This window comes from Pristis pectinata, chromosome 7 (genome assembly GCF_009764475.1).
Source record: "Pristis pectinata isolate sPriPec2 chromosome 7, sPriPec2.1.pri, whole genome shotgun sequence".
Taxonomy (NCBI): Eukaryota; Metazoa; Chordata; class Chondrichthyes; order Rhinopristiformes; family Pristidae; genus Pristis; species Pristis pectinata.
Genome location: NC_067411.1, coordinates 41,658,734 through 41,683,997, shown reverse-complemented (window position 1 = coordinate 41,683,997; position 25,264 = coordinate 41,658,734). Strand labels below are relative to the sequence as shown.

Sequence of the window (25,264 nt, the reverse complement as noted above, 5' to 3'; positions counted from 1 at the left end):
AGCTGGAGAAGTTCAGGATGTATCGAATAAAATTTTATTTTCTGGATTACAAACTATATTGAAATGAGAAATGTTTTACACCGGTTGATTTATTGCATGACACTAAAACCAGGTAAATGCTTATGCAGCCGTTAAAAACTTTGATCACAGCATTCACTTGAGAAGGGTTTCTGATTTCCCTCCATCCAGATGGTGGCTCTGCATCAGAAATATCTACTCTAATCTAATGACATAATGATTATATATTTGTATATTAGTCAGTTTGATTGATGGGGGCAAGGTTCTACACGATTTTGTTCATGTTCCATTGAAAGTTCCAACAAATCCATATTTATTTTTGTCCTTTGTTTATGATTTGAGTGACCCATCTCCAGATTGTAAAATCTCCAAAAATTGATCTCCTTGTCAGCATAAGAACATAAGAAACAGGAGCAGGAGTTGGCCATATGATTCTATGAGCATGCTGCATCACTAAATAAAATCTGATTTTGGCCTCTGTTCCAATTTCCTGTCTTACCCCCATAGCTTTTGACTTCCCAGTAGCTGAGAATTCCAAATTCTATGCTGAAATTTCCAAAGACTCACAACCCTCTAAGAAATTCCTCCTTATCTCCATATTGATAGAAATTATGTGAGTAGTGACTTACAGTTGCATTGTACGTTCTCCTTTCTAATTCCCATATTACATTACCTTTGTGTCATACAGAGGAAGTTGTACGTTAAGGCTGAGAGTGAAATTGGACTCTGGCACTAGTGAGAAATGGCTATAGTTAATCAGCAACTGGTTATACACATGCCTTTTCCTTTCTGCCAACCTCAATGAAAAGAAAGCCGATTATCTTGTGCACCAGCTCAGGAGTATTGTTGCCTCTTACAGTTCTTCACTCAGCATTCTAACTCATTATCATCACATTTAGGGAGAAGCTGCTTCCACTATCCAATCCTTAGATGTGCATATTATTTTCAAACAAACAATCTTGCCCATTACACACCTACAGCTTCAAGGAATGTTCTTACCCACATGCTGTCACAGCATTAGATACAGCACATTATTGATCACCTTGTGCCACATAGTGTACTATCCATACTATAGATGTTATTTACATTACAGAGTAATAATATCATGGCAAATTAATTTGCAACAGTGGAAAATAAACAAGGCTAGACCAAGAGCACATTGTAAAGTAATCCTGGTTGATAATAGAGTAAAGTCACATTTCCAACATTCTTTTTTATTTTGGCTTTCCAGCATCCACAGTATTTTGCTTCTGTATCAATTCAGATTAATATCTTTTTGTCATAAGTGTGACATTATTTTCCAGTTCTCTGCTATCCATTTGTAGGGAATGCTAAAGAAGCAGTATGATAATTTGAAGACAGTGGAGGGTTCAAGAGAAGTAACGGAAGGTAGCATTAGAGGTTGTCAGCAAACATGTGGATGTTGATATTATGTTTCACTGATGATAAACGATTCTTCAGTGTTGAATATTGTGTGCAAGCTTCACTTAACTGTGAAAGGGGGCTTTTAAAAAGTAGATGATTTATTGACACACTTATGTAGTTTCTGCAGGCAAGCAGAATTATGCAAATTGAGGTTTGTGATTACTAACAGAGATGGCCCTGGAGCATGGTGACTCGTTGCAAACTGCTCTCTGCAGATCTATTCATTACTTCTATTATAATCATTCTACTCATTTAAATCTAAATTCTATGACTAAGAATTACTAATAATGTTCTTTTAAATTTACCAACACTTTATTCTGCCTTCTGTTATTGTTTTCCCTTGTACAACCTCAAAGCACTGTTGCAATGAAATGACGATAATAAACCAATTCCATTTGAATGACCAGGAATGGTCACATCATCCAATAACCAGTATAGTTGATACTATAACATGAGATAATGTTCCATACTACAATAACTAAGAACTGTGAAGTTTATTCCATAATTTTTGATGGGAGGAATCACACAATCAGTAGATATTGTGGAACATTCTAAGCAGAGTGTGAGATAGCAATAGAATAGAACTAGCTAGAACAATGAGAAGGAACAATGTCTTGAATATAGTGGCTGCTGTTCCTATTAATGATGGTTATTAGTTAAATATATTTAAATTATCTGAGATCTTTGTACACTTGCTATACTTGTTTTCTTTGGCAGCACTCTTGTCTCTAAATCAAGTTATAGGTTTGTTCCATTCCAGAGACTTAGTACCAAAATCTAGGAGGACATTGAGTGCAGCCCTGAGGGACTGCTGTTGTGTTAAAGAAGCCATCTTTTAATCAAGACCTTAAACCAAGATGCCCTTTAGTGAAAATGAAATTCCCACAGCACAATCTCAAAGCAGAGCTGGGGAATCATCCCAAGTCTTTGGGCCAATATTTAGCTTTCCCTCAATAACATTAAAATGGATTATCTGATCACTTTCAAATTGCATTTTCTGGGATCTTGGATTAATGTTAAATTCAGGTTTTTTGCTATGGGCATATTACCCAGGGTATAAATGCCACGAAAATTAGCTTTTTTTTCAGCAGCAGCACAGTACATCACAAACATAAATTACCAGAAACTTAAATTAACTCTTTGGAGAGAAGGAGGATGAGAGGTGACTTTATAGAGGTGTACAAGATGATAAGGGGCATAGATCGAGTGGACAGTCAGAGACTTTTTCCCAGGGCGAAAATGGCGAACATGAGGGGGCATAATTTTAAGGTGATTGGAGGAAGGTATAAGATGGATGTCAGAGGTAAGTTTTTTAAACAGAGAGTGGCGGGTGCGTGGAACGCACTGCTGGCAGAGGTTGTGGGGGCAGATACATTCAAGAGACTCTTAGATAGCCACATGAATGATAGAGAAATGGAGGGCTATGTGGGAAGGAAGTGTTAGGTAGCTATTAGAACAGGATAAAATGTCGGCACAACATCGTGGGCCGAAGGGCCTGTACTGTGCTGTAATGTTCTATGTTCTGCAACATAAATTATCCATTTATTGCCACGACGCAATAAACAAAAATAACATTACACAACTCAAAAAATACTTCGCTGCCTGGAAAGCACGCTGTGAAAGGTGCAATTGCAATTCACGTCTATTGCAATGCAAATCTTCTTTTCGTTATCCGCACGTTTTGACAAACGTTTCCACCTCTCAACTACATAGCGCGGAGAAGATTGGCAGTGCGAACTCATCACCCAGTAATTAGGTCCCTCCTTCCGGCGGTGGCACTGTAGCGCCTCACTCCCGGCTCCTTGTGAAGAGACCTTTTGTGCACCAACCGACTGCCTCTCTGCTTCCTAAACTCTGAAAAGTTTTGCGGTGCAACTGTACAAAGTCGAAGTGTGATGTATAGAAGTAGGAACAGGGCAAATGGCTTTAACATTGGCACCGGTTCCCATCCCGATATGTCCCGTTGTGGAGGCTGAAGGTTGCACTTGGTCCTGGCTCCCTTCAGTTAGGAGATGTTCGAATCGACGCAAGTTTAGGATGAGTGAAGATCATAGAGCGTGCAAGGTGAGAGGTAGCCGATGGTGGGAATGGGTGGAGGTGTGTGTATAACACAGTTGAGCTTGACAACTTCTCAAGAAGCTCCTTACTTCGTGTAACTGCTTGCATGTGGTGCTGGTGGACATCTGTAAATGACCTGGGTGCGTTCATTGCTGGTGTGTGTGTGTGTGAGTTGACCATCTACAGGGATGGGAGGGGAGATGAAAGGTGGAAGTTTGCCTTTGGTCATCTGTGCTGTGTGTAAGAGTAGTGGCTGCCATTTATACTCATCTCCACCCATTCAGGCCTCTGCTGACTTCAGTGGAGTCCAAGAGCCAATCGCGGGTCGGGTAAAAACACTTGTCAGATGGTTTTACAACTATAGAGCACTGTTTTAAGAGCAGAAAAGGGCTGGAGGAGATTTGCTAGAGGTCTTCACAGTCCTGAAAGTCTTACAGAGTAAATAACAAAAAACAAATTCCATTGATAGCAATCTACCTCACCATGGCCCTTGCATCTTATTTGTCTACCTGCACTGCACTTTCTCTGTAACTGTAACAGTAACAGTATATTCTGCATTCTGTTAATGCCTTTCCCTTTGTGCTACCCCGATATACTTATGTTTGGAATGATCTGTATGGATGGCATGCAAAACAAAGTTTTTTTACTGTATCTCAGTAACTTTGACAATAATTTACCATTACGGTAACCACAAATTTAAAATAATTGGCATTAAAAAACAAAAAGATCATCAATAAAACATATACAGCAAGTTGTGATTAGGAAAAGCATGAAGGTGGTTGAAAAGGTGATGGGAGCTGATTCAACTGGAATGTTCCAAGGGAAATGGATACATATTTGAAGAGGAGACATTTGATGCATTGTGGGGAGGACAGATGAAGTTGGATCACTTTTTCAAAGAGTTAGTACAGGCTGGGTTGAATAGAGTCATAGAGCAATACAGCACTGATACAGGCCCTTCGGCCCAACAAGTCCATGCTGACAACATTGTCCTCCTAGCTGGTAACCAATTTCCTGTGTATGGCCCCTATCCCTCCAGGGCCCCTCCCCTCCATGTACCCATGCAAGTGCTTCTTAAATGATACTATTGTACCTGCCTCAACCACTTCCTTTGGCAGCTCATTCCATATACTCACCACCATCTGCATGAAAAAGTTGCTCCTAAGGCCCCTTTAAATCTTTCCCTTGTCACCCTAAATCTATGCCCCCTGGTTTTGGACTCACCTGCCCTGGGGAAAAGACTGTTACCATCCACCTTATCTATGCCATAACAATTTTAAACACTTCCATAAGGTCACCCCTCATTTTCCTGCGTTCCAAGGAATAAAGAACTGGCCTTGCCAACCTCTCCCTATAGCTCAGACCCTCTAGTCCTGGCAACATCCTCGTAAATCTTTTCTGCACTCTTTCCAGTTTAACCACCTTTCCTATAACAGGGTGACCAAACATGTACACAGTACTCCAAGTGTGGCCTCACCAGCGATGTATACAACTGCAACATAATGTCCCGAATTCTATATACTCAATGTCCTGACTGCTTAAGTCCAGCATGCTAGGCAGGCATGGTAAGGTATCGGTTAGCATTAACGCTTTACAGCGCCAGCGACCCAGGTTCAATTCCGGCCACTCTCTGCAAAGAGTTTGTACGTTCTCCCCGTGTCTGCGTGGGTTTCCTCCGGGTGCTCCGGTTTCCCTCCCACATTCCAAAGACGTACGAGTTAGGAAGTTGTGGGCATGCTATGTTGGCGCTGGAAGCATGGCGACACTTGCAGGCATGCCCCCCAGAACACATACGCAAAAAGATGCATTTCACTGTGTGTTTCGAGTGTATATGTAACTAATAAAGATAGCTTAATAACACCGTTTTCACCACCTGTTTATCAGTGATGCCCTTTCAATGAAAACTATGCACTTGTACTCCTCGATCTCTCTGTTTCATTACACTCCCTAGTGCCCTACCATTCATAGTGTAAGTCCTATACTATGTGTGACTTTCCAAAAATGCATCACCCCACACTTATCTGTATTGAAATCATTTGACACTCCTTGGCCCTCCTTCCCTAACTGATCAAGATGCCCCTGTAATCTTACCAATAACGTTCTTCACTGTCAACAAGACCTCCTAATTTCTTGTCATCTGCCAATTTGTCTGATCAAGCCTTGTGCATTCCACATCCAAATCACTTATATAAGTAACAAATAACAAGGGTCCCAACACCAATCCCTGCGGCACACCACTAGTCACTGGTCTCCATTTCGAGAAATGACTTTCAACCACCGCCCTCTGCTTCCTACCTCCGAGCCAATTTGGCATCCACCTAAATTTTGAATGGCCTCCTCCAATGCAGTAAGATCCTACAAATTTGTTACATTTTGCATACCATTCTGTCAGTGAACATAAGTGGAAAGCTGGTCATAGTCTACTAAAAATGATTCTTCCCTAATGTGTTTAATGATTGCTTCCTGTATTATCTGTCAGGCAGGAATGATATTAATGACGCCTTTCAAATAAATGGGTAACAGTTGACGCTAACTACTTAAAAATACTGGCACTTAAATGTGCAATTTGTTGAAAGCAGTCACAAATGGAGAAATATGTACAATCAATCAAGCTGATGAAATAAACATAGCTTATGCGTTTTTGCTAAATAATGTCAAAGTTGAGGAAGTTTACCCAACTATGTAAAGATATTGAGTAAGCATGTTTACACACAGAGAAGGTGTTAATTTTAACCTTAAATACTGACCAACCTGGCGAAGGGAGTTTGCAGCAACCAACAAGGATAGGACTTGCACCTTAAATTCAAAGCTTTGCCTTTATTTGCTGAAGCTACTCCTGTTAAGATCTCTAATAATGCAATTAAAGTGAGAATAAAAGGTAGGAAAATGTACTTTTGGTACAGTTGGAAAATAGTTGAAGACCTGATGGATGGAGCTGTAGGAGTAGGAGATCATTCAGTTTCTTGAGTGTGTTGCACACACTCATGGACGACATGGTAGTTTGACTTCATCTATCTTCTTTTGTTCCATAACTCGTAACATCCTTTACCAAACAACAAAATCATCAGTCTCAGTTTTGACAGGGTTGGCGTTTCAGGTCGATGGCCTTTAATGGTGAGGGACATTAACTGTGTTCTGTTTTCTGCATTGCTATCTGACTGACTTGAGTGTTTCCCAGCATTTTCTGGTTTTTGTTTCAGCAACAGCATTTTTTGTTTGCTTTTTCGATCCCAAGCCAATTCTGATGTAGTGATGGACACCTGACGGCTGGCCTTGATGCTGTTTCCAGAAGCAGAATTTAAAAAACAATTTGTATAGTTAAATTAAACAATTATTAATACAACATTCAACAGTATTGAAAATCATTTAAATATATTTACTGATGTAAATTATTTTAAAAGCATAACTATTAAGTAAACAAGGGAAACAACTAGTATTCGCTTGCGTTATTAATGAACAGGGCTACACAAGGCGCATCAGTCATTGTTGCCATAAAGCTGAGAGTCCAGATTTTCAGTGAAATTTAAAAACTGAATGTTGGAAAAGCTCCTCAGGCCAGGCAGCATCCGTGGAGAGAGAAGCAGAGTTCATCTTTCAGGTCGAATGGCCTTTCATTAGAACTGAGAAAGTTAGCAATCTATTAAGTTGCAGTGAGAGGTGAAGAGAACAAAAAGAAATGTCTGTGACGTACGATACAGTACCTGTCCTTTTACCTCTTCCCTTGCAACAATCCATGGACCCAAATGCTCCTTCCAGGTGAAGCAATGATTCACTTGTTATAACTTAAAAATTCAGTTCTTTACCAATTTCTTAGGCAGTCCCTTGGGAACCACAGATGATTTGCTTCCACTGTAGTTGACTGTGGGTGGGGGTCCTGACATTCCAGGTCCCGAATTTAAATATTGTGGAGTGGAAGTTGCCTGTGCCTTTTAACCATAAGGTTGCCATTGCTCACCAGACTTGACAGAGTGAGGTCTTGATCCAGTAAGAACAGGGGATCAAGACAACTGAAAGCCAGGCTCAGCTGTTTGGGTAATAATGTTCACATTTTGTGGCATACACTATGCTTGAGAACTAACCAGCATTCCAGAGTGAGCAATTAACAAGTCTTCATCCTCTCACTCTCAGCCAGTTCCTCTATCACTTGTGTCATTCAGTGTCTCTTGCTCTCCGCCCTATCGCAGACATTCCCATTGTTTTCTCTCCACCTGTCCACCTTCTCTACAACCAAAACTTTGATTACTACCTTCTCTCAGTTTTGATGAAGGATCTTCGATCTGAAATGTTACCATTAAATTCATTGATTTCAGATAACCAGTCTTTCCAGTTTGTATCAGAACTATCTACAGCATTAACTGTTCCTCTCTCACAGATGCAGCCTAACCTACTGAATATTTCCAGCATTTTCTGTTTTTGTTTCAGATTTGCAACCTCTTCATTGTTTTGCATTGGGATATGAAAGATAATCTGGCTCGGGTGTCTGGTGTGGGTCTTCTACCCACATCCTCCTGACTTGGATGCGAGTCTGCAATCCACTGAGCCACTAGCTGAAGGAGTTGCAATAAATTGTTATAACTGGCTGTCAGCATTGCTAAGGTAATCAGGTAATGGGGGGGATGGGCACAGTGGTAAGCAGGTAGCATCACCCCGCACCTCCAGTGACCCAGGTTTGATCCTGATCTCCAGTACTGTCTGTGTGGCATTTGCACCGCTCTTTTCTGACTGTGGTGGGTTCCTCCACACTCCCAAAGGTATGCTGGTGAGTAGGCTAATTGGCTACTGTGATTATCCTTTGTGTAGATGGGTTGTAGGAGAATTGGGGAGGGAGGGGGGAGTTGATTATACAGTGGCATGCAAAGTTTGGGCACCCCCGGTCAAAATTTCTGTTACTGTGAATAGCTAAGCGAGTAAAAGATGACCTGATTTCCAAAAGGCATAAAGTTAAAGATGACACATTTCTTTAATACTTTAAGCAAGATTACTTTTTTATTTCCATCTTTACAGTTTCAAAAATAACAAAAAAGGAAAAGGGCCCGAAGCAAAAGTTTGGGCACCCTGCATGGTCAGTACTTAGTAACACCCCCTTTGGCAAGTATCACAGCTTGTAAACGCTTCAGTAGCCAGCTAGAGTCCTTTCAATTCTTGTTTGGGGGATTTTACACCCATTCTTCCTTGCAAAAGGCTTCTAGTTCTGTGAGGTTTCTTCGGCCGTCTTGCATTGCACTGCTCTTTTGAGGTCTGTTCACCAGATTTTCGATGATGTTTAGGTCGGGGGACTGTGAGGACCATGACAAAACCTTCTGCTTGTGCCTCTTGAGATAGTCCATTGTGGATTTTGAAGGTGTATTAGGATCGTTATCCTGTTGTAGAAGCCATCCACTTTTCATCTTCAGCTTTTTTACAGACGGTGTGATGTTTGCTTCCAGAATTTGCTGGTATTTAATTGAATTCATTCTTCCCTCTGCCAGTGAAATGTTCCCTGTGCCACTGGCTGCAACACAAGCCCAAAGCATGATTGTTCCACCGCCGTGCTTAACAGTTGGAGAGGTGTTCTTTTCATGAAATTCTGCACCCTTGTTTCTCCAAACAGACCTTTGCTCGTTGCGGCCAAAAAGTTCTATTTTCACTTCATCAGTTCATAGGACTTGTTTCTAAAATGCATCAGGCTTGTTTAGCTGTTCCTTTGCAAACTTCTGACGCTGAATTTTGTGGTGAGGACACAGGAAAGGTTTTCTTCTGATGACTCTTCCCTGAAGGTCATATTTGTGCAGGTGTCACTGCACAGTAGAACAGTGCACCACCACTCCAGTGTCTGCTAAATCTTCCTAAAGGTCTTTTGCAGTCAAACAGGGGTTTTGATTTGCCTTTCTAGCAATCCTACGAGCAGTTCTCAGAAAGTTTTCTTGGTCTTCCATACCTCAACATGACCTCCACTGTTCCTGTTAACTGCCATTTCTTAATTACTAACTGAGGAAATGGCTACCTGAAAACGCTTTGCTATCTTCTTATAGCCTTCTCCTGCTTTGTGGGCATCATTTATTTTAATTTTCAGAGTGCTAGGTAGCTGCTTAGAGGAGCCCATGGCTGCTGATTGTTGGGACAAGGTTTGAGGAATCGGTATTTATAAAGCTTTGAAATTTGCATCACCTGGTCTTTCCTAACGATGACTGTGAACAATCCATAACCCTAACAAGCTAATGAAGGTCTGAGATCTTGGTAAAAGTTATCTGAGAGCTCAAATCTCTTGGGGTGCCCAAACTTTTCCATGATACTCCTTTCCATTTTTCACTTTAAAATTGTACAAAACAAAAATAATACACTAATCTTGCTTAAAATGTTGAAAAGAATGTTTCGTCTTTAACTTTATGACTTTTGGAGATCAGTTCATCTTCTACTCACTTAACTATTCACAGCAACAGAATTTTTGATCGGGGTGCCCAAACTGTTACATGCCACTGTATGTGTGCGAGGGAATAGTTTGCAGGCAAATAAATTGGCGATTGATGGGATTATTATAAGAGCCAGCATGGATTTGATGGGCTGATTGGCCAAAAAAAGGAAATCACAGCAGACTAAGTGATGTGTGATATCATGTGGCATGAGTGCTTCTGTTAGCATCCCTACCATATTTTGGACTTCATCCCCTCACATTCTCTTGCACGTTCACAGAATTGGTTCCCGACCAATGGCCCAGGGATATAGCTTCATAGGACTCTAGCCTAATATGTTGCACCATCTCATGATCAACAGAAGACCAGAAACAAGGGAGGAAAGTTCTGTCCTGAAGCTGTTCAGTCTCAGTGAGGAGTCTAATTGTTTGTCTACATGTCAGCCAATGTGATGGAATAATGAAGTATGATTTGGTATAGTTCAGATACTGGCCAAACTACTGTTCCACAATAGGTCCCAATACACTGAAAAGCTACACACCAGGATCATGACCACCCAGGAGCACCACAGTGGGACATCAACATATTTCTTTGTTTTGGACAATTTTGTGTTTTTGGTGCTTTGCTTTTCTTCAGTCACAATAAATGAGCCTGAGATCCCAATCTATGGTTTAGTGAAGTAACAGACCCTAAAATACTTAATGCTAAGTCTGTTTTGTCATTTATGTTTAGCGGGGATGCAGAGGGAATAAACAGGAGAAATTCAGAGTTGACAGAGAATTGTTTGCTCTCCCTGTAGGAAATTATTGAGCTTGGACTTGTTCCTGGAAATAAGAGGGAAGCTATTGCGTGCGGATGTGGTCAAATTTGACAAGAGGCATGGTTGATCTTGGCATGATAAGTGATGGCTTTGGCAGGAAAATGTTAAGAGAGGAATTGGCCAGCAGCAGTGCAGTGTGAATCCTAAGTGGCTATCATGACATGAGAGTAACGTTGTAGATTCAGCTGAGGACACAGCAAGAAAGATGGAAAAGAAACAAGATGCCTGTTTATTGATAGGAATAAAGTCATTCACCACCCTAAACATTTACTTCTCTTACTACCTGTAAAACTGCAGTGTGTATCAAGATTCACTACTTCAACTCACGAAGGTATCCTGCACAGCACCTTGGTACCTAAAACAAAAAGGGCACCAGATGCCTATCCAAATCGCATATGATCCTTACTTGAAAATATATTGTCATTACTTCATTATTGTTGTGTCTTAAGAGAGTATTCCCTATCCTAACGGTATTGTGGAGCACTCATGCCACATGGACTGTAATGGACATGGAAGAAGCCTCACCACCATCTTCTCCAGGGCAATTAGGGACAGGCCTTGCCTATGATTCCCATTAATGAAATAAAGAAATTACGCTGGGATCTCTCTGCTGAGTGACAAATGGCTCAACCCTTTTCATTGTCAGATGTCCCTCTCCTGGCAAACATGAGAAGAACATTTCAGAAGACATCCATTGAGGCTGCATATTTCTTGAGCTTTCTCCTAGTTATCCATTGGTCCCTGTACTTTGGCATCTATTCAGAGAACTTCATAGTAACCTGTCTCTATCCTCTGCTATTGTTGCAGCACTGCCACATTATTGACCTGGCCCTGTGCTAATTTCTTTATTATTACTTTGAGTGGAGTGACAAAGGTCGTTAATGTAGCAGCAAGTATAGGGAATGAAACAAATCTATAATTTTACTACTTGAACATTAGAGAAGGGATAATCCATTCATTCTCATGGGTCTGAATGGTCTATTCCCGTTCAACTGGATCAGGGGTGATCTACATTTTAACTCCATCATTTTAGTCCACCGTGATTCTCTTGCCCTTAACATTATAGATCCTCCAAGGAATCCAGAACCTGACTATGCATATTCATAACCAATTGCACGTGTACTAGACATTCAGGTTTGCCTAATGCTGCAATATTCTAACACATCTTGGAGAGACAAGACTGTAGACCGCTCTAAATCTGGAGCAAAAAGCAGAATGCTGGAAGAACTCAGCATGCCAAGCAACATCTGTGGAGACAAAAAGATGGTCAACATTTTGGGTCAAGACCCTGCATCAGTCCTAGCAGGGAAAGTATTACAGTTGTGCATCAGATGAGAAAAGTAATATCTAACCTCTGTGCTGTTTTGACCATTGGGTGTGGGTATTCTGTTACATTGCATGCCTATTACCCACCATTACAACGAAAGACAAAGTGCCCACTTATCAGATTTTAGCCACAGTAACTGACATTGCAAAAAAAAAGTTCTATTGAAAAATGGATTGCTATAATTTTTGATCTGTTCATGTAAAATGTCAAGAGGAAATATCTGCTGTAGTTTGACAAAAGACAATGTCTGTGACAGGTTCTGGAGATTTGCTGGGATTTCCCCTTGTTCATGCATCCTCCACATCCGTTAACACGTTTAACTAGAATGTCTTTTGTGACTGTATTACAACAAACTTTGCATAGCCTTCAAAGCAGATAAATTTTATGTAAATGCTGATCTAATATAGTTTCAGTTGTTATGGGTGTCTGTAAATGTTCGTCTACCTGTTGGTATATGAGTATGTGGAAAAGTAAGCATGTGCATGCATTTTTGTATGGTTACGTATGTGCATGGAAGTCCATGTACATCCACATACATGGATGTGTGTGAATACATGTATACATGAATTGTTTGTGTGCATTTATGTGTGAATAGGTTTTCATGTGTGTGTTTGTAGCTGTAGTCTAGGGAAGCTGTAATGTTAGGTTTGGAACTGAACTGTTGATTCTTTTTTCCCTGATGTTTGCGTTTACTGGCAGTAAATCCCATCTCAAAACTACCACCTTCCCTCCAGGAAAAGCAAAATGTTTGTGCTCCTGTAATTGTCTGAAGTGTTTGTGCAATTATTCACACTGACAGAATTGCAGAGGAATTGTTGTTGCTGTTTCTGTTACCTGATGTCTTGAAATGAATGTCTAGTGAATGCTTTTGGGTCACTAGTCTGAGATTGTTTTGCCTTTGCGATTTGTGGTGGGGATTATCCAACTCTGTCTCTCTCTTGCATTCAGCAAAACTCTTGCTTCTTAATGTCTCCATTATTTCATGGTCTTTTGGACATTTGGTCTGTATGGAAGCTGCAATACACAAGAAGATAAAAGGCTACAGAGAATTGTGGACTTGGCCAGTTCCATTACAGGTACAACTCTCCCCACCATTGAGGACATCTGCAAGAGATGATATCTCAGGAAGGCAGCATCCATCATCAGGGACCCCCCACCATCCGGGCCATGCCCTCTTCTCAATGCTACCATCAGGCAGGAGGTACAGGACCCCGAAGACCCACACCTCAAGGTTCAACAACAACTTCTTCCCCACTGCCATCAGGTTCTTGAACTGTCCTGAAAAACCTTAACACTACCTTGGACTATATTTTTTCCCTCTCTCTCATTATTGCACTAGTTTTATTTTGTTTATTTTGCACACGTGCAAGTTGTATATAATTCATGTTGTTTTAAGTTTATGTGAACTGATGTTTGTCCTTGACCCGTAATGTACTGTGCCACTGTTGCAAAATGCTAATTTTCATGGCACCTATACCATGTGTACGTATGCCTATGACAAGAATAAACTTGAACTTGATTTTCAACAAAGTGATGCATTTTGGTAGGAAAAATCAAGAAAGACAACATAATATAGAAGTGCAACTGGAGCATAACATAATATACTGTAGAAGTGCAACTAAAGGAATATAGCAACTGGGAGAATTGTATATAACTGTATATGGATCCTCAAAGATGATAGGACGGATTAACAAAGTGATTTAAAAGCAAACATGATCCTTAGCTTCCCACCTGTTGAAGACCACTATCATCCCAGTTCCAAAGAAAAGCAAGGTAACATGCCTCAATGACTACCGACCAGTGGTTCTGACATCCACCATCATGAAGTGCTTTGAGAGGCTGGTCATGGCACACATCAACTCCAGCCTCTCAGGCAATCTCGACGCACTACAATTCGCCTATCGCCGAAACAGGTCTACAACGGCTGCCATCTCCCTGGCCCTACACTCAGCTCTGGAGCATCTGGACAGTAAAGACGCCTACGTTAGACAATTGTTTACTGACTACAGCTCTGCCTTCAATACTATAATCCCAAGCAAACTTATCACCAAACTCCGAGACCTAGGACTCAACACCTCCCTCTGTAACTGGATCCTTGACTTTCTAACCAACAGACCGCAATCAGTGAGGATAGGCAGCAATACCTCCGGCACGATTATTCTCAACACTGGTGTCCCACAAGGGTGCATCCTCAGCCCCCTACTCCCTATACACTCATGACTGTGTGGCCAGATTCTTTTCTAACTCCATCTACAAGTTTGCAGATGATACCACCGTCGTAGGCCGTATCTCAAACAGCGATGAGTCAGAGTACAGGAAGGAGATAGAGAGCTTAGTGGAATGGTGTCATGACAACAACCTTTCCCTCAATGTCAACAAAACAAAAGAGCTGGTCATTGACTTCAGGAAAGGGGGTGGTGTACATGCACCTGTCTACATCAATGGTGCTGAGGTCGAGAGGGTTGAGACCTTCAAGTTCCTAGGAGTGAACATCACCAATAGCCTGTCCTGGTCAAATCACGTAGATGCCACGGCCAAGAAAGCTCACCAGTGCCTCTACTTCCTCAGGAGGCTGAAGAAATTTGGTTTGTCCCCTTTGACACTCACCAACTTTTATTGATGCACCATAGAAAGCATCCTATCTGGATGCATCACAGCTTGGTACGGCAACTGCTCTGCCCAGGACCACAAGAAACTGCAGAGAGTTGTGGACACAGCCCAGCACGTCACGGACACCAGCCTCCCCTCCTTGGACTCTGTCTTTACCTCTTGCTGCCTTGGTTAAGCAGCCAGCATAATCAAAGACCCCACCCACCTGGGTCATTCTCTCTTCTCTCCTCTTCCATCAGGTAGAAGATACAGGAGCCTGAAGGCACGTACCACCAGACTTAAGGACAGCTTCTACCCCACTGTGATAAGATCTATTGAACAGTTTCCCTTATACGATGAGATGGACTCTGACCTCACAATCTAACTTGTTGTGACCTTGCACCTTATTGCACTGCACTTCCTCTGTTAGCTGTGACACTTTACTCTGTACTGTTATTGTTTTTACCTGTATACCATTAATGCACTCTGTACTGTGTTAATGAATTGACCTGTACGATCAGTATGCAAGACAAGTTTTTCACTGTACCTCGGTACAAGTGACAATAATTAAACCAATACCAATACCAATAGTTTCATTATCAGAGCCATTTAGTATAAAACTGGGAGCTTATGTTGAAGTCCTATAAAAAGCTAATTCAGCTGTGACTGGAGCATTATGTTCAATACATTATAGGAATGATGTGAATGCCATAGGGAGGATTCAAAACAAGTTGGGTGGAATAGTTCTGGAGGTGAGGAAATTCTGTTACATGGATGAACTGGAAAAGTCAGGATTCTCCTTTGATTAGGGGAAGCTTGGATATGATTTGATAGAAGTGTTCAAAGTCATCGAGTTCAGGCAAAGCAAATGTGAAACGCTCTCTATCTGCTTTGATCCATCCCTTCATTGCTTTGTAATCACTTACGTTCCATTAAAAATAGACCTAATTATTGAGCCTTTCTTTGTGTCAGTATTTCTTCATTCCAGAAACCTTCTAATGAATCTCTGCTGCACCTTCCCTTTGAAGATTTACAGTGCTACTAGGATTAAGAAGCATCAGTTATTGGAGAGACTGAAGAATCTGAGATTGTTATTCTTCTCAGAAGCTTACGGGGAGAAATAGGCTGAAGTCAGTAAACAGGGCAAGGTTGGCAAGTGAACCAATTGCAGACTTGAGGAATTCCTTTATTTCAGCATTTGTTCTAATTTGACAGAAAAGAGTGGCTGAGCAGATTCAATTGTAACATTCAAAAAGGAACTGAATAAATACTTAAACAGTAGAAACCTGCAGGGGCAGGGGGTTGGTTGGAGAGTTCATTCAAAAATAATTGTTCAGCTTCCTGACACAGATCATAAACTTACTGCCATGCACGTTTTTCACTTAGCTCAGTCTCCTGCAATGAAAATGAGCACTACCCTGGCCAGTGGGCATTCTTCACTCCTCTTCCTCACATTCACTCTCAATAGAGTTTTTAAATAGTTTTCATTCTGTCTGTTTGCAAGTACCAGGTTTTGGGTTATTGTTGGGGAGATATTCTGCTATTTCAGCACCTTGGGAAATTAAAACTCCTGTGAGATATTTGAAAATGAGGACCACATATAGTTTATTTCAATAATAAAAACAGAAAATGCTGGAAATACTCAGCAGATCAGGTAGTAGGTATGGAGAGAGGGGCAGAGTTTTCTTCAAGGTGTTTACATTTTTTGGCTCCCTTTTCATCCCATAATGAGTCAGGTAGGCAGGTTACCTCTGCTAAGGCCCCTTTTGTTTTGGGGCTATCATTAATCATATCATTTTATTGTCAATAAATACTATCTATTCGGCAACTGGTGAGTTTGAGCTGGGGCAGGATTACAGGAGGTCAAGCAGCAAACAGTCTTCAGTCTTTAGGAATACCTCCTGATATAAACAATGACAGTGCAGCAAAGGGGGCAGAGAGAACTACATAATACAAATGCGTAAAACCTATCTGACTCATTTAAGGGATTAACTGATGGTAGAACCACCCAATTGCCTCCATTCTGAGTGGGATTTTTGGGGTGAGTTTGTGCATCTATTACTCATCATGATGTAAACTTCTGGTAGGACTGGGTGGACATTCCTCTTGATTTTCCTTCCTTCCTTTTGGAGAGGTTCTATTTAGTAGCTTGTGCACTTATTCCCATGTGTACCATGTCAGTGCTGCACTGTTTCAACTACAAAAAACAGTACTATGGAGCTTCCCTGGAACGTCCAATTCCTATCTAAACACTGAACCTAAATCCAAACAGATTTTCCTGTTCTCCCAAAGTGTTTTGCAGCTAATGAAGTACTTTTGAAATGTGGGAGCCAATTTGCACCTGGCCAGCTCCCACCAGCACTAGTGTGATAATTCCCAGGTACTTTAACTTTTCGAGTATAAGTATCAGTCAGAATACCAGGCATTTCTCTGCTGCTTTGCTTTGAAACTATTCCATGCAATGTTTAGTACCTGCCAGAGAGCAGTAAGGACTTAGTTTAATGACCCATCTGAAAGACACATGATAGTGCAGCACTCTCTCAGTAATACATTCTCTCATAAGGACATGAAAAATAGAAGCCGAAGTAGCCATTAGCCCCCTGTACCTTCTTCACCATCCAATAAAATTATAGTTGATCTTTCACCTTAGTACCATTTTTCTGCATAGCCCATATTCCTTGATTCCCTTATTATATAAAAATTTTACATGGAGTGGGACTTGAATCTGCAACCATCTGACTTGGAGGCAAAAGTGCAACCCACTGAACCATAGCTGACACTAAGCTAAGATGGAGCAACAAATCAAACTCTGCTAAGCATCCATAATTAGCAAACTGAAAATACTGTTCTGCAAAATCGACAACAGTAGTGATTGCAAAATCTCTCCATGGCATTCTTGTTTAAAGGAAGTGAAAACAAAGCCTTTTAGTTGATGAGTAAGGAAAAGTCAGCCAAGGTATTCAGAACGTGTTTAGCTTTCTTTCATTGAACATAACAGAACAAGTATGCATATACAGGCCAAGATTAGGTTCAAACTTAAAAGGATGGCACAAGTGTTCTTATAAAACTGGTCTGGAAGCAATTAAGCAGCAGCTTTGATCAACATGAGACTTTATTTTCAATGCAGAACACCCATGGTTTAACAGATAATCACTGAATGGGGCACTGGGAAAATGTGTTGTTTTTGAGCACTTGTTATTGAAGTCAAACAATTTCAAGCAATCATCAACTTAATATGATTTGGAGTTAATTGGTCCAGAATACTTAAGTCAGATATAAGTGCAATGTGATTTTAAGTGATTTTCCAGAATGAATCTGATGAAATTGTTTATTGGTACATGTCATCTGCAATTTTGTTTAAATACTTAGCAATCAAAGTTAATTGAAGGAATGCAGCAAAAATGAAGAATTACAGCACAGTTCACAACTTAGTGGGGTAAAGAAGAAAGAATGGATTTGCATATACATGCTGTGTTTTATTTTTTTCTGGCTGTCCAAGTTCATAAAATAGAGATATAGTCATTGGTATTATGTAAGAAACAGAGCAGCCAATCTGAGCACAGCAAGCTCCCTGCATTTGATAATGGCCAAATAACTATGAATGATGTTGATTGAGGGAATAAGGGATAAATATTGACCAAGACCTCTTCAAAGTAGTGTCATGTTTCCTTTGAAGTCCACCTCAGAGAGATTTTCAGCTTAACATCTCCACCAAATGTCAATGGTTCTGACATTGTAGCACTTTGTTGGTACTGCACTAAACTGTTGACCTGGATTTTTTCCACATGAAGCAGCAGCAGTTCATTGGTGCAGGAATGCCATATTATAGGATTCTTGGCTACATATATCATTCCCCAATCTGAATCGTTGGGAGTCCAATGAAATGCTTGAACACTTATTTCCTTATAACATGGAGGCCACTCAGCCCGTCGAGTCTATACCAGCTCTCAGAGCAATGCCATCAATCCCATTCCCCGACTTATTTCTCTGTAATTCTCCCTTAGATACCCATTAGGTTCCCTGCAATTTTCCTGTCATTCACCTACACTCGGGGTAATTTACATAGCCAATTGCACTACCAATCAGCACATCTTGGGAATGTAGGAGAAAACCAGAGCACCCAGGAAAAACCCACACTGTCACATGGAGAACGTGCAAACTCCACACAGAGAGAACCAGAGGTGCGGATCATACCTGGGTTGCTGGAGCTAGGAGGCAGCAGCACCAACTGATGCACCAGTATGCCACCCCATTAATTTTCTTACAATTAATACCAAAGACAACTGTGGTTAATTTGAAGCTAACTAATTTTCCCTTTGTTAGCTTGAATTTTGAAGTCAGCAGAGAAGTGACATTTAGGAAAACCTCCACAATGATCTAGAATTCTTTGTGGCGTGAACTTGCACTCTTCCAGTACCTGCTGCTGTTAGGCATCAATTCAACGGGATCTCTGGCACCCAGCTGCTGTAATTCTCATCAAGCAGACTGATCACATTAAATAATTCTCATGGTCTGTAAACCAGGAAGGAAAGACATAATTTTTACCTAATATTTTAAACATATTATGAAAAGATTGGAATATTTGCAAAATTAAGGTACAAACTAAAACTATATCTTTTTCAGAAAAATGTTCATTTTTATTACTTTAAAATCCATTTGGTTTGAAACATTTATGAGGAAATTGTAATTTGGAAATGTTATGTAATATTTTTAAACATTTAATGAAAAGATTGGAGTATTGGCAAGATTAAGGTAGAAACTGAAATATATCTTTTTACAAAATATGTTCATTTTTATTACTTTAATATCCATTTGATTTGAAACATTTATGAGAAAATTGTAATATAGTAACATTAAGTTAGTGTTCTTGCGACAGAGTTTTGTTAAGCTGAAATTACAGTTAAGTACACAATGTAAAAGTTCAAACATACCTCTAGACATCAAATTTTCTGGATAATTTATGACAGGATTAGATTTTAAATACCTGAACTTCTCTGCAGACCACTGTTTTCCCTTGCCTGCACTACAAAACAGCACAGACTGTGAAGGAGTGCTAAATCGCTGCCAGAGGTTACCGCACTAAATATATAAGCATTGAAATTTTGAGTTTGCTGTCAGTTTCACAGTTTAATGACTGTGAGCGCTGATAGTTTTGCTGTCAATTCTGGGCCAATTTTCCTCTAATAAACATTCCTTAATAGAGGTGAAATAAATAGATCTTGACTGAAACGTTTTCAGTCCAGTTTCCTTGGAGAAATGTTTGGAGAAATGTGTACAATCAATTGAACACTAATTCTTTTTCTTGCATTTAATAATAAAAACAGCTGGTAACAATGAAAACAGGACGAGGATTCCAACTGCCTAAGTTAACAAAATCTTGAAGGATATTTATTTTTGTACATGTGTGGTTTGTAATTAAAGCAATTAACATTTTCAATCTGTGTTTCTTTACTCCAGCTTGTCCACCTGGGACCTACAAGTCGGAAGGGAAGCCTGGGGGCATTAGCACCTGCCTCAAATGTCCCGGCGAGCACCGTACCTCCCTACCAGGGAGCACCTCAATCAAGGACTGCATCTGCAAGAAAGGATACAGGCTTGTAGGGCAGGTGTGTCAAGGTGGGTCATGGGGAGGACATGGAATGAAACTTTTCATGAGAATAGCCACCACAGCATCCAGATAATCCTGCACATTAGATCCAAGGTTGCCAGGATTCTCCTGGCAGTCTCCTGGAATTGTACTCTTGGAACACTGCCATCAGATACACCTGGAAAGAAAAGTCTTACTGCAACTGGAGAACATTGTGCTTTTATTTCATTTTCATAGAACATAGAACAATTACAGCACAATTCAGGCCCTTCGGCCCATAAAGCTGTGCCGAACATGTCCCTACCCTAGAAATTATTAGGCTTACCCATAGCCCTCTATTTTACTCAGCTCCATATACCGATCTAACAGTATCTTGAAAGACCCTATAGTGTCAGCCTCCACCATTTCTGGCAGCCCATTCCATGCACTCACCACTGTCTGAGTAAAAAAACTTATCCCTGACATCTCCTCTATATCTGCTCCCCAGCACCTTAAACCTATGTCCTCTTGTGGCCACCATTTCAGCCCTGGGGGAAAACCTCTGACTATCTACCCTATCAATACCTCTCATCATCTCATACACCTCCATCAGGTCCCCCCTCATCCTCCATCTCTCCAAGGAGAAAAGGCCGAGTTCCCTCAACCTGCTTTCATAAGGCATGCTCCGCATCCCAGGCAGCATCCTTGTAAATCTCCTCTGCACCCTCTCTATGGCTTCCACATCTTTCCTGTAGTGAGGCGATCAGAACTGAGCACAGTACTCCAAGTGGGGTCTGACCAGGGACCTATATAGCTGCAACAATACCTCACAGCTCCTAAATTCAATTCCCCGATTGATGAAGGACAATACACCATATGCCTTCTTAACCACAGAGTCAACCTGCGCCGCCACTTTGAGCGTCCTATGGACTCAGACCCCAAGATCCCTCTGGTCCTCCACACTGCCAAGAGTCCTACCATTAAGACTATATTCCGCCAACATATTTGACCTACCAAAATGAACCACGTCACACCTATCTGGGTTGAACTGCATCTGCCACTTCTCAGCCCAACTCTGCATCCTATCTATATCCCTCTGTAACCTCTGACAGCCCTCCAAACTATCCACAACACCCCCAACCTTCGTGTCATCCGCAAACTTACTAACCCACCCCTCCACTTCCTCATCCAGGTCATTTATAAAAGTCACAAATAGTAAGGGTCCCAGTACAGATCCCTGAGGTACACCACTGGTCACCGACCTCCACTCAGAATACGACCCCTCAACAAGACTTTGAAGACTCTGATTTATGAGTGATGGAAATGTGCGGCACAGTGGTGCAACAAGCAGCACTGCTGCCTCATAGCTCCAGCGATCCGAGTTCAATCCTGACTCCCAGTGCTGTCTGCGTGGAGTTTGCACGTCCTCCCTGTGGCCATGTGGGTTTCTTCTGCGTGCTCCAATTTCCTCCCATATACCGAGCAAGTGGGATGGTAGATTAATTGACAACTGTAAATTTTCCCGAGTGTAGGTCCCCTGTGGGTGATAGGGGAAATTGGGTAGGTTGGAGTTGATAGGCATGTGAGAATAGGGTGCAGGGAAAATATGTGGGTAAGTGGGATTGACGGGAAAGCTGGTGGAGACTTGATGGGCCGAATGGTCTCCTCTGAGGAAATACAAGGTAAAACAACGGTTCCACCAACTCTCAAAATTAATCCGGTTGGATTCCCTTTCCAGTGGCTGTGGGAAGTCAGTGTTCCTGCAGGGTAAACCAGTGGTGCATGTGAGTGTGTGAGGAAGTTGGAGGGAGGAGGTCATGTGGCGAAATCTCCAGGAATATATTAAACCACAGGTGAAATGCTAACCAGTAGTGGATGGGTGAAATAAGATAACCTTAGTTTAACCAGCAATGGGTGGTGTAATGTGTTGCATGAAGCAGTGTTTAACTAGCAGTTGATGAGCTAATGTATTAACTTATCTTTATGACCATGAGCAGTGGTCCAGTGCCCAGTGTTGCAGCCACCTCGGAATGGTTACTTCATACAGAACACATGCAATAACCTCTACAATTCTGCATGTGGAATTCGGTGCAGGCTGGGCTTTGACCTCATAGGAACCAGCATTCGCCTGTGTCAATCTAATGGCTTCTGGTCAGGTTCAGACCCCGAATGCAGAGGTAACTATTTAAATAAAGATCTTGTGATAAATTTTGGTTCCTTTCTACTTATTATAATATTTTAGCATTTCAGTTCCATTATTTGCATGATTGGAATGATTGTGTAAATTACAGGATATCTCCTCTTAAAAGGTATCTCAGACAGCTACTGACAACCCTGTAATTTTGCACCATAATAGAGGGGTAGTTTGTACTCCAAACCTGTAATGTGCATGAAAATCCAATTCCTTAACTATATGGCACAGAAGAAGGCCATTGTGCTTGTGCTGGCTCTTTGAAAGAACAATCCAACTAGTCCCCTGCCCTGCTAAGTTTAGTTTTCAAGTTAAATCCAATTCTCTTTTGAAAATCACTATTGGATCTGCTTTCCCTGCTCTTTCAAGCAAAGCTTTCAAAATTTCTTTGCTACACAAAGAAATATTTCATTCTCCACCCCCGAACTTCCCTGGGTTCTTTCCTGAGCCTGTGACCCACAGTTACGCATTGTCCTCCCAGTGGAAACAATTCCTCCCATCAACTCCATGAACACCCCTTCACAATCTTGAATATTTTTCTTTAGTCTTCCTTAACCTTCTCTGAGGAGACATCCCAGTTTCTCTCGTCTTACAGTATAACTTCATCCCCAATAATATCCTAATCAATCTCTGCATCAACACCAAGCTCTTGATGTCTATCCTGAAATGTGTTGCCTGGAATTGGGCATGATACCCTGCTGAAGCGTAACCAGTGATTCTAAGGACATGTTCTTAGACACTGAATTATATTTTGTCAGTCATGACTCAGTGGATAGATTTATCACTCCTGAAGTAGAAGGCTGCAAGCAAAACATATCGAGATGGTCACACCAATGCAGTGCTCAGAAAGTGCTGCACTGTTGGAGGTAGTGTGTTTCAGTTGAGAGATTAAAGTAAGGCCCTGTCTGACCTCCCAGGTGGCTAAATATGATCTTAATGCAGCAGCAGAGCATTCCCTGTTGTGCTGAATATGGTTCAGTGAAGCATATTATCCAGTCATGTTCATTTTGCTGTCCATGGGTGTTTGCTGTGTATAAATCGGCTGCTGCATTTTTTACATTTCTACAGTTACGCTCTGAAAAAGGATTCAATTGTCCTTATGTCATTAAAGATACCATAGAAATACAAGTAGCTTTTCTTTCAAAGTAGTTCAGAAAAAAAAGAGTAAAAATTCATCATGAACTGAGGGGCACAACAGATTGAAATGGATTGACTCCATGTTATATAATGTTCATGATTTTTTTGTTTCATTACAGTCAATGCAATAAGATATCAGGCGCTGAATATAAGGGCCACCAGTCTAATACCGACCGTTTGGTCCCACTGTCCGTGATAAATTTCTACCCCAACTATTTCAGAAATTGCACCTCTTTAAAATAATCCCCATTATTATAGTTTACGTTTTCAAATAGCTCCTAGTTTACTTACTGACTCTCTTCTGCTTTTTGTACAGTTCGCACCTGTCCAAGATTACGTAATCCTGAACATGGATTTATAAACTGCTCAACCCACGACACATCCTACAAGACTGTCTGCCGTGCAACCTGTAAAAAGGGCTATGTATTGGAAGGGAGGTCAAAGCTGACTTGTCTGGCCAACATGATATGGGATGGGAGGGAACCAAAATGTGTTGGTAAGTCCAGTGAACAGTGTATGCTTGTTGGTTTGTGAAGCCATTACTTTTAGTTTGCTGATAATCACTGTATTGTATCCGAATGTAACAACAGGATTTTAATGAATATCTTTGTCAAAAGATGGAGGCCTAGACATTTCTTGGGAGGAACTCCAAAACAAAAACCATTGCTTTGAAGTTGAAAATTGGCTTAACAGTTTTATTCACATTTTACCTGATCTTGACACCCATTGGGAATATCAAGTCCTAACTTTTTAGCAAGATTTCTTATTGCCCTAGCAACTTTTATCCAACATATCTATCCCAACCAACACCCCTAACAATATCAACAGAATGTAACATGCAGAATTCCTCTGTAGTGAGATTTTCAACCTCACTAGCCTGCAAAATAACATTTAATTCACCAAACAACCAGATTTTACTAACCTGGTTTCCCTTGAAACTGTGCTATTTAATGGGCCAACATTCAAAATACATTCTTTCTCCTCACTGAGATCTGTGATCTTCTGTAACCTTAAGTACGTCACAAGCACTTGACTGCCTTTGGGGGTGGTGATCAACTAAATATAGGAAGATATTAATAAACTTGGTCCTCTTGTTTGTAAACGTGTGTTACTTCTATTGATGTAATGATTTGCAGCAGGAAAGATGGGAAGGTTCAACAGTACATGACTTCACAGCATCGATGGAGAAATTCCTATAAACAAAACCCATGCTGAAAGTAGGATCTCAGGTCCTGGGTGATTTCAGAACAAGTGTTTATTGATTATTGTTCTTGATAAGCTAATAAGATAGATATGCTTTCATCACCACAGTCTGATAATTCTTTCTTTCTCCCCTGCAGTGCAATAGTTTAATATCATTCTTACAAATTAATAAGTGTCCTACATTCATATCTATTGTCAGAGCAGAGGCAAAGAACCTTGCCTATAGGAAGGGAAAGTAATGTTAGAATAAAGAAGATAGATCTAGTCTGTCCCTTGGTTACGAATGCCCAACTTGTGGGCACCCATACATACAAATGAGCTCCCATAAATATTATTAAATTCAAATGAAAACCAGTCTTGAAATAAAATCTGTTTACATGTAACCTACCCACAGTAATCAGACATCATTGCCTCTTAAGAACACAGGTTTCCAGTTTCACTGCAGGAGACCACTTAAGAGAGTTGCTTTGGAAATTGATAAGCAATCGCTTCTATTGATACTTGTGCAATGATACATTATTAAACAATGTAACATCCACTG

The 25,264-nt window shown here is 40.9% G+C and overlaps 1 protein-coding gene across 1 annotated transcript in view; it reads left to right on the top strand.

Annotated features, from left to right (window-relative positions):
* The window catches only part of LOC127572555 (sushi, von Willebrand factor type A, EGF and pentraxin domain-containing protein 1-like), a 186,209-nt gene that overhangs the window by 43,249 nt on the left and 117,696 nt on the right, over positions 1–25,264 (top strand). Inside the window, 3 exon segments of the mRNA XM_052019945.1 lie at positions 20,084–20,242; positions 22,190–22,369; positions 23,837–24,016. Of these exon segments, the coding sequence (XP_051875905.1) occupies positions 20,084–20,242; positions 22,190–22,369; positions 23,837–24,016 (519 nt within the window).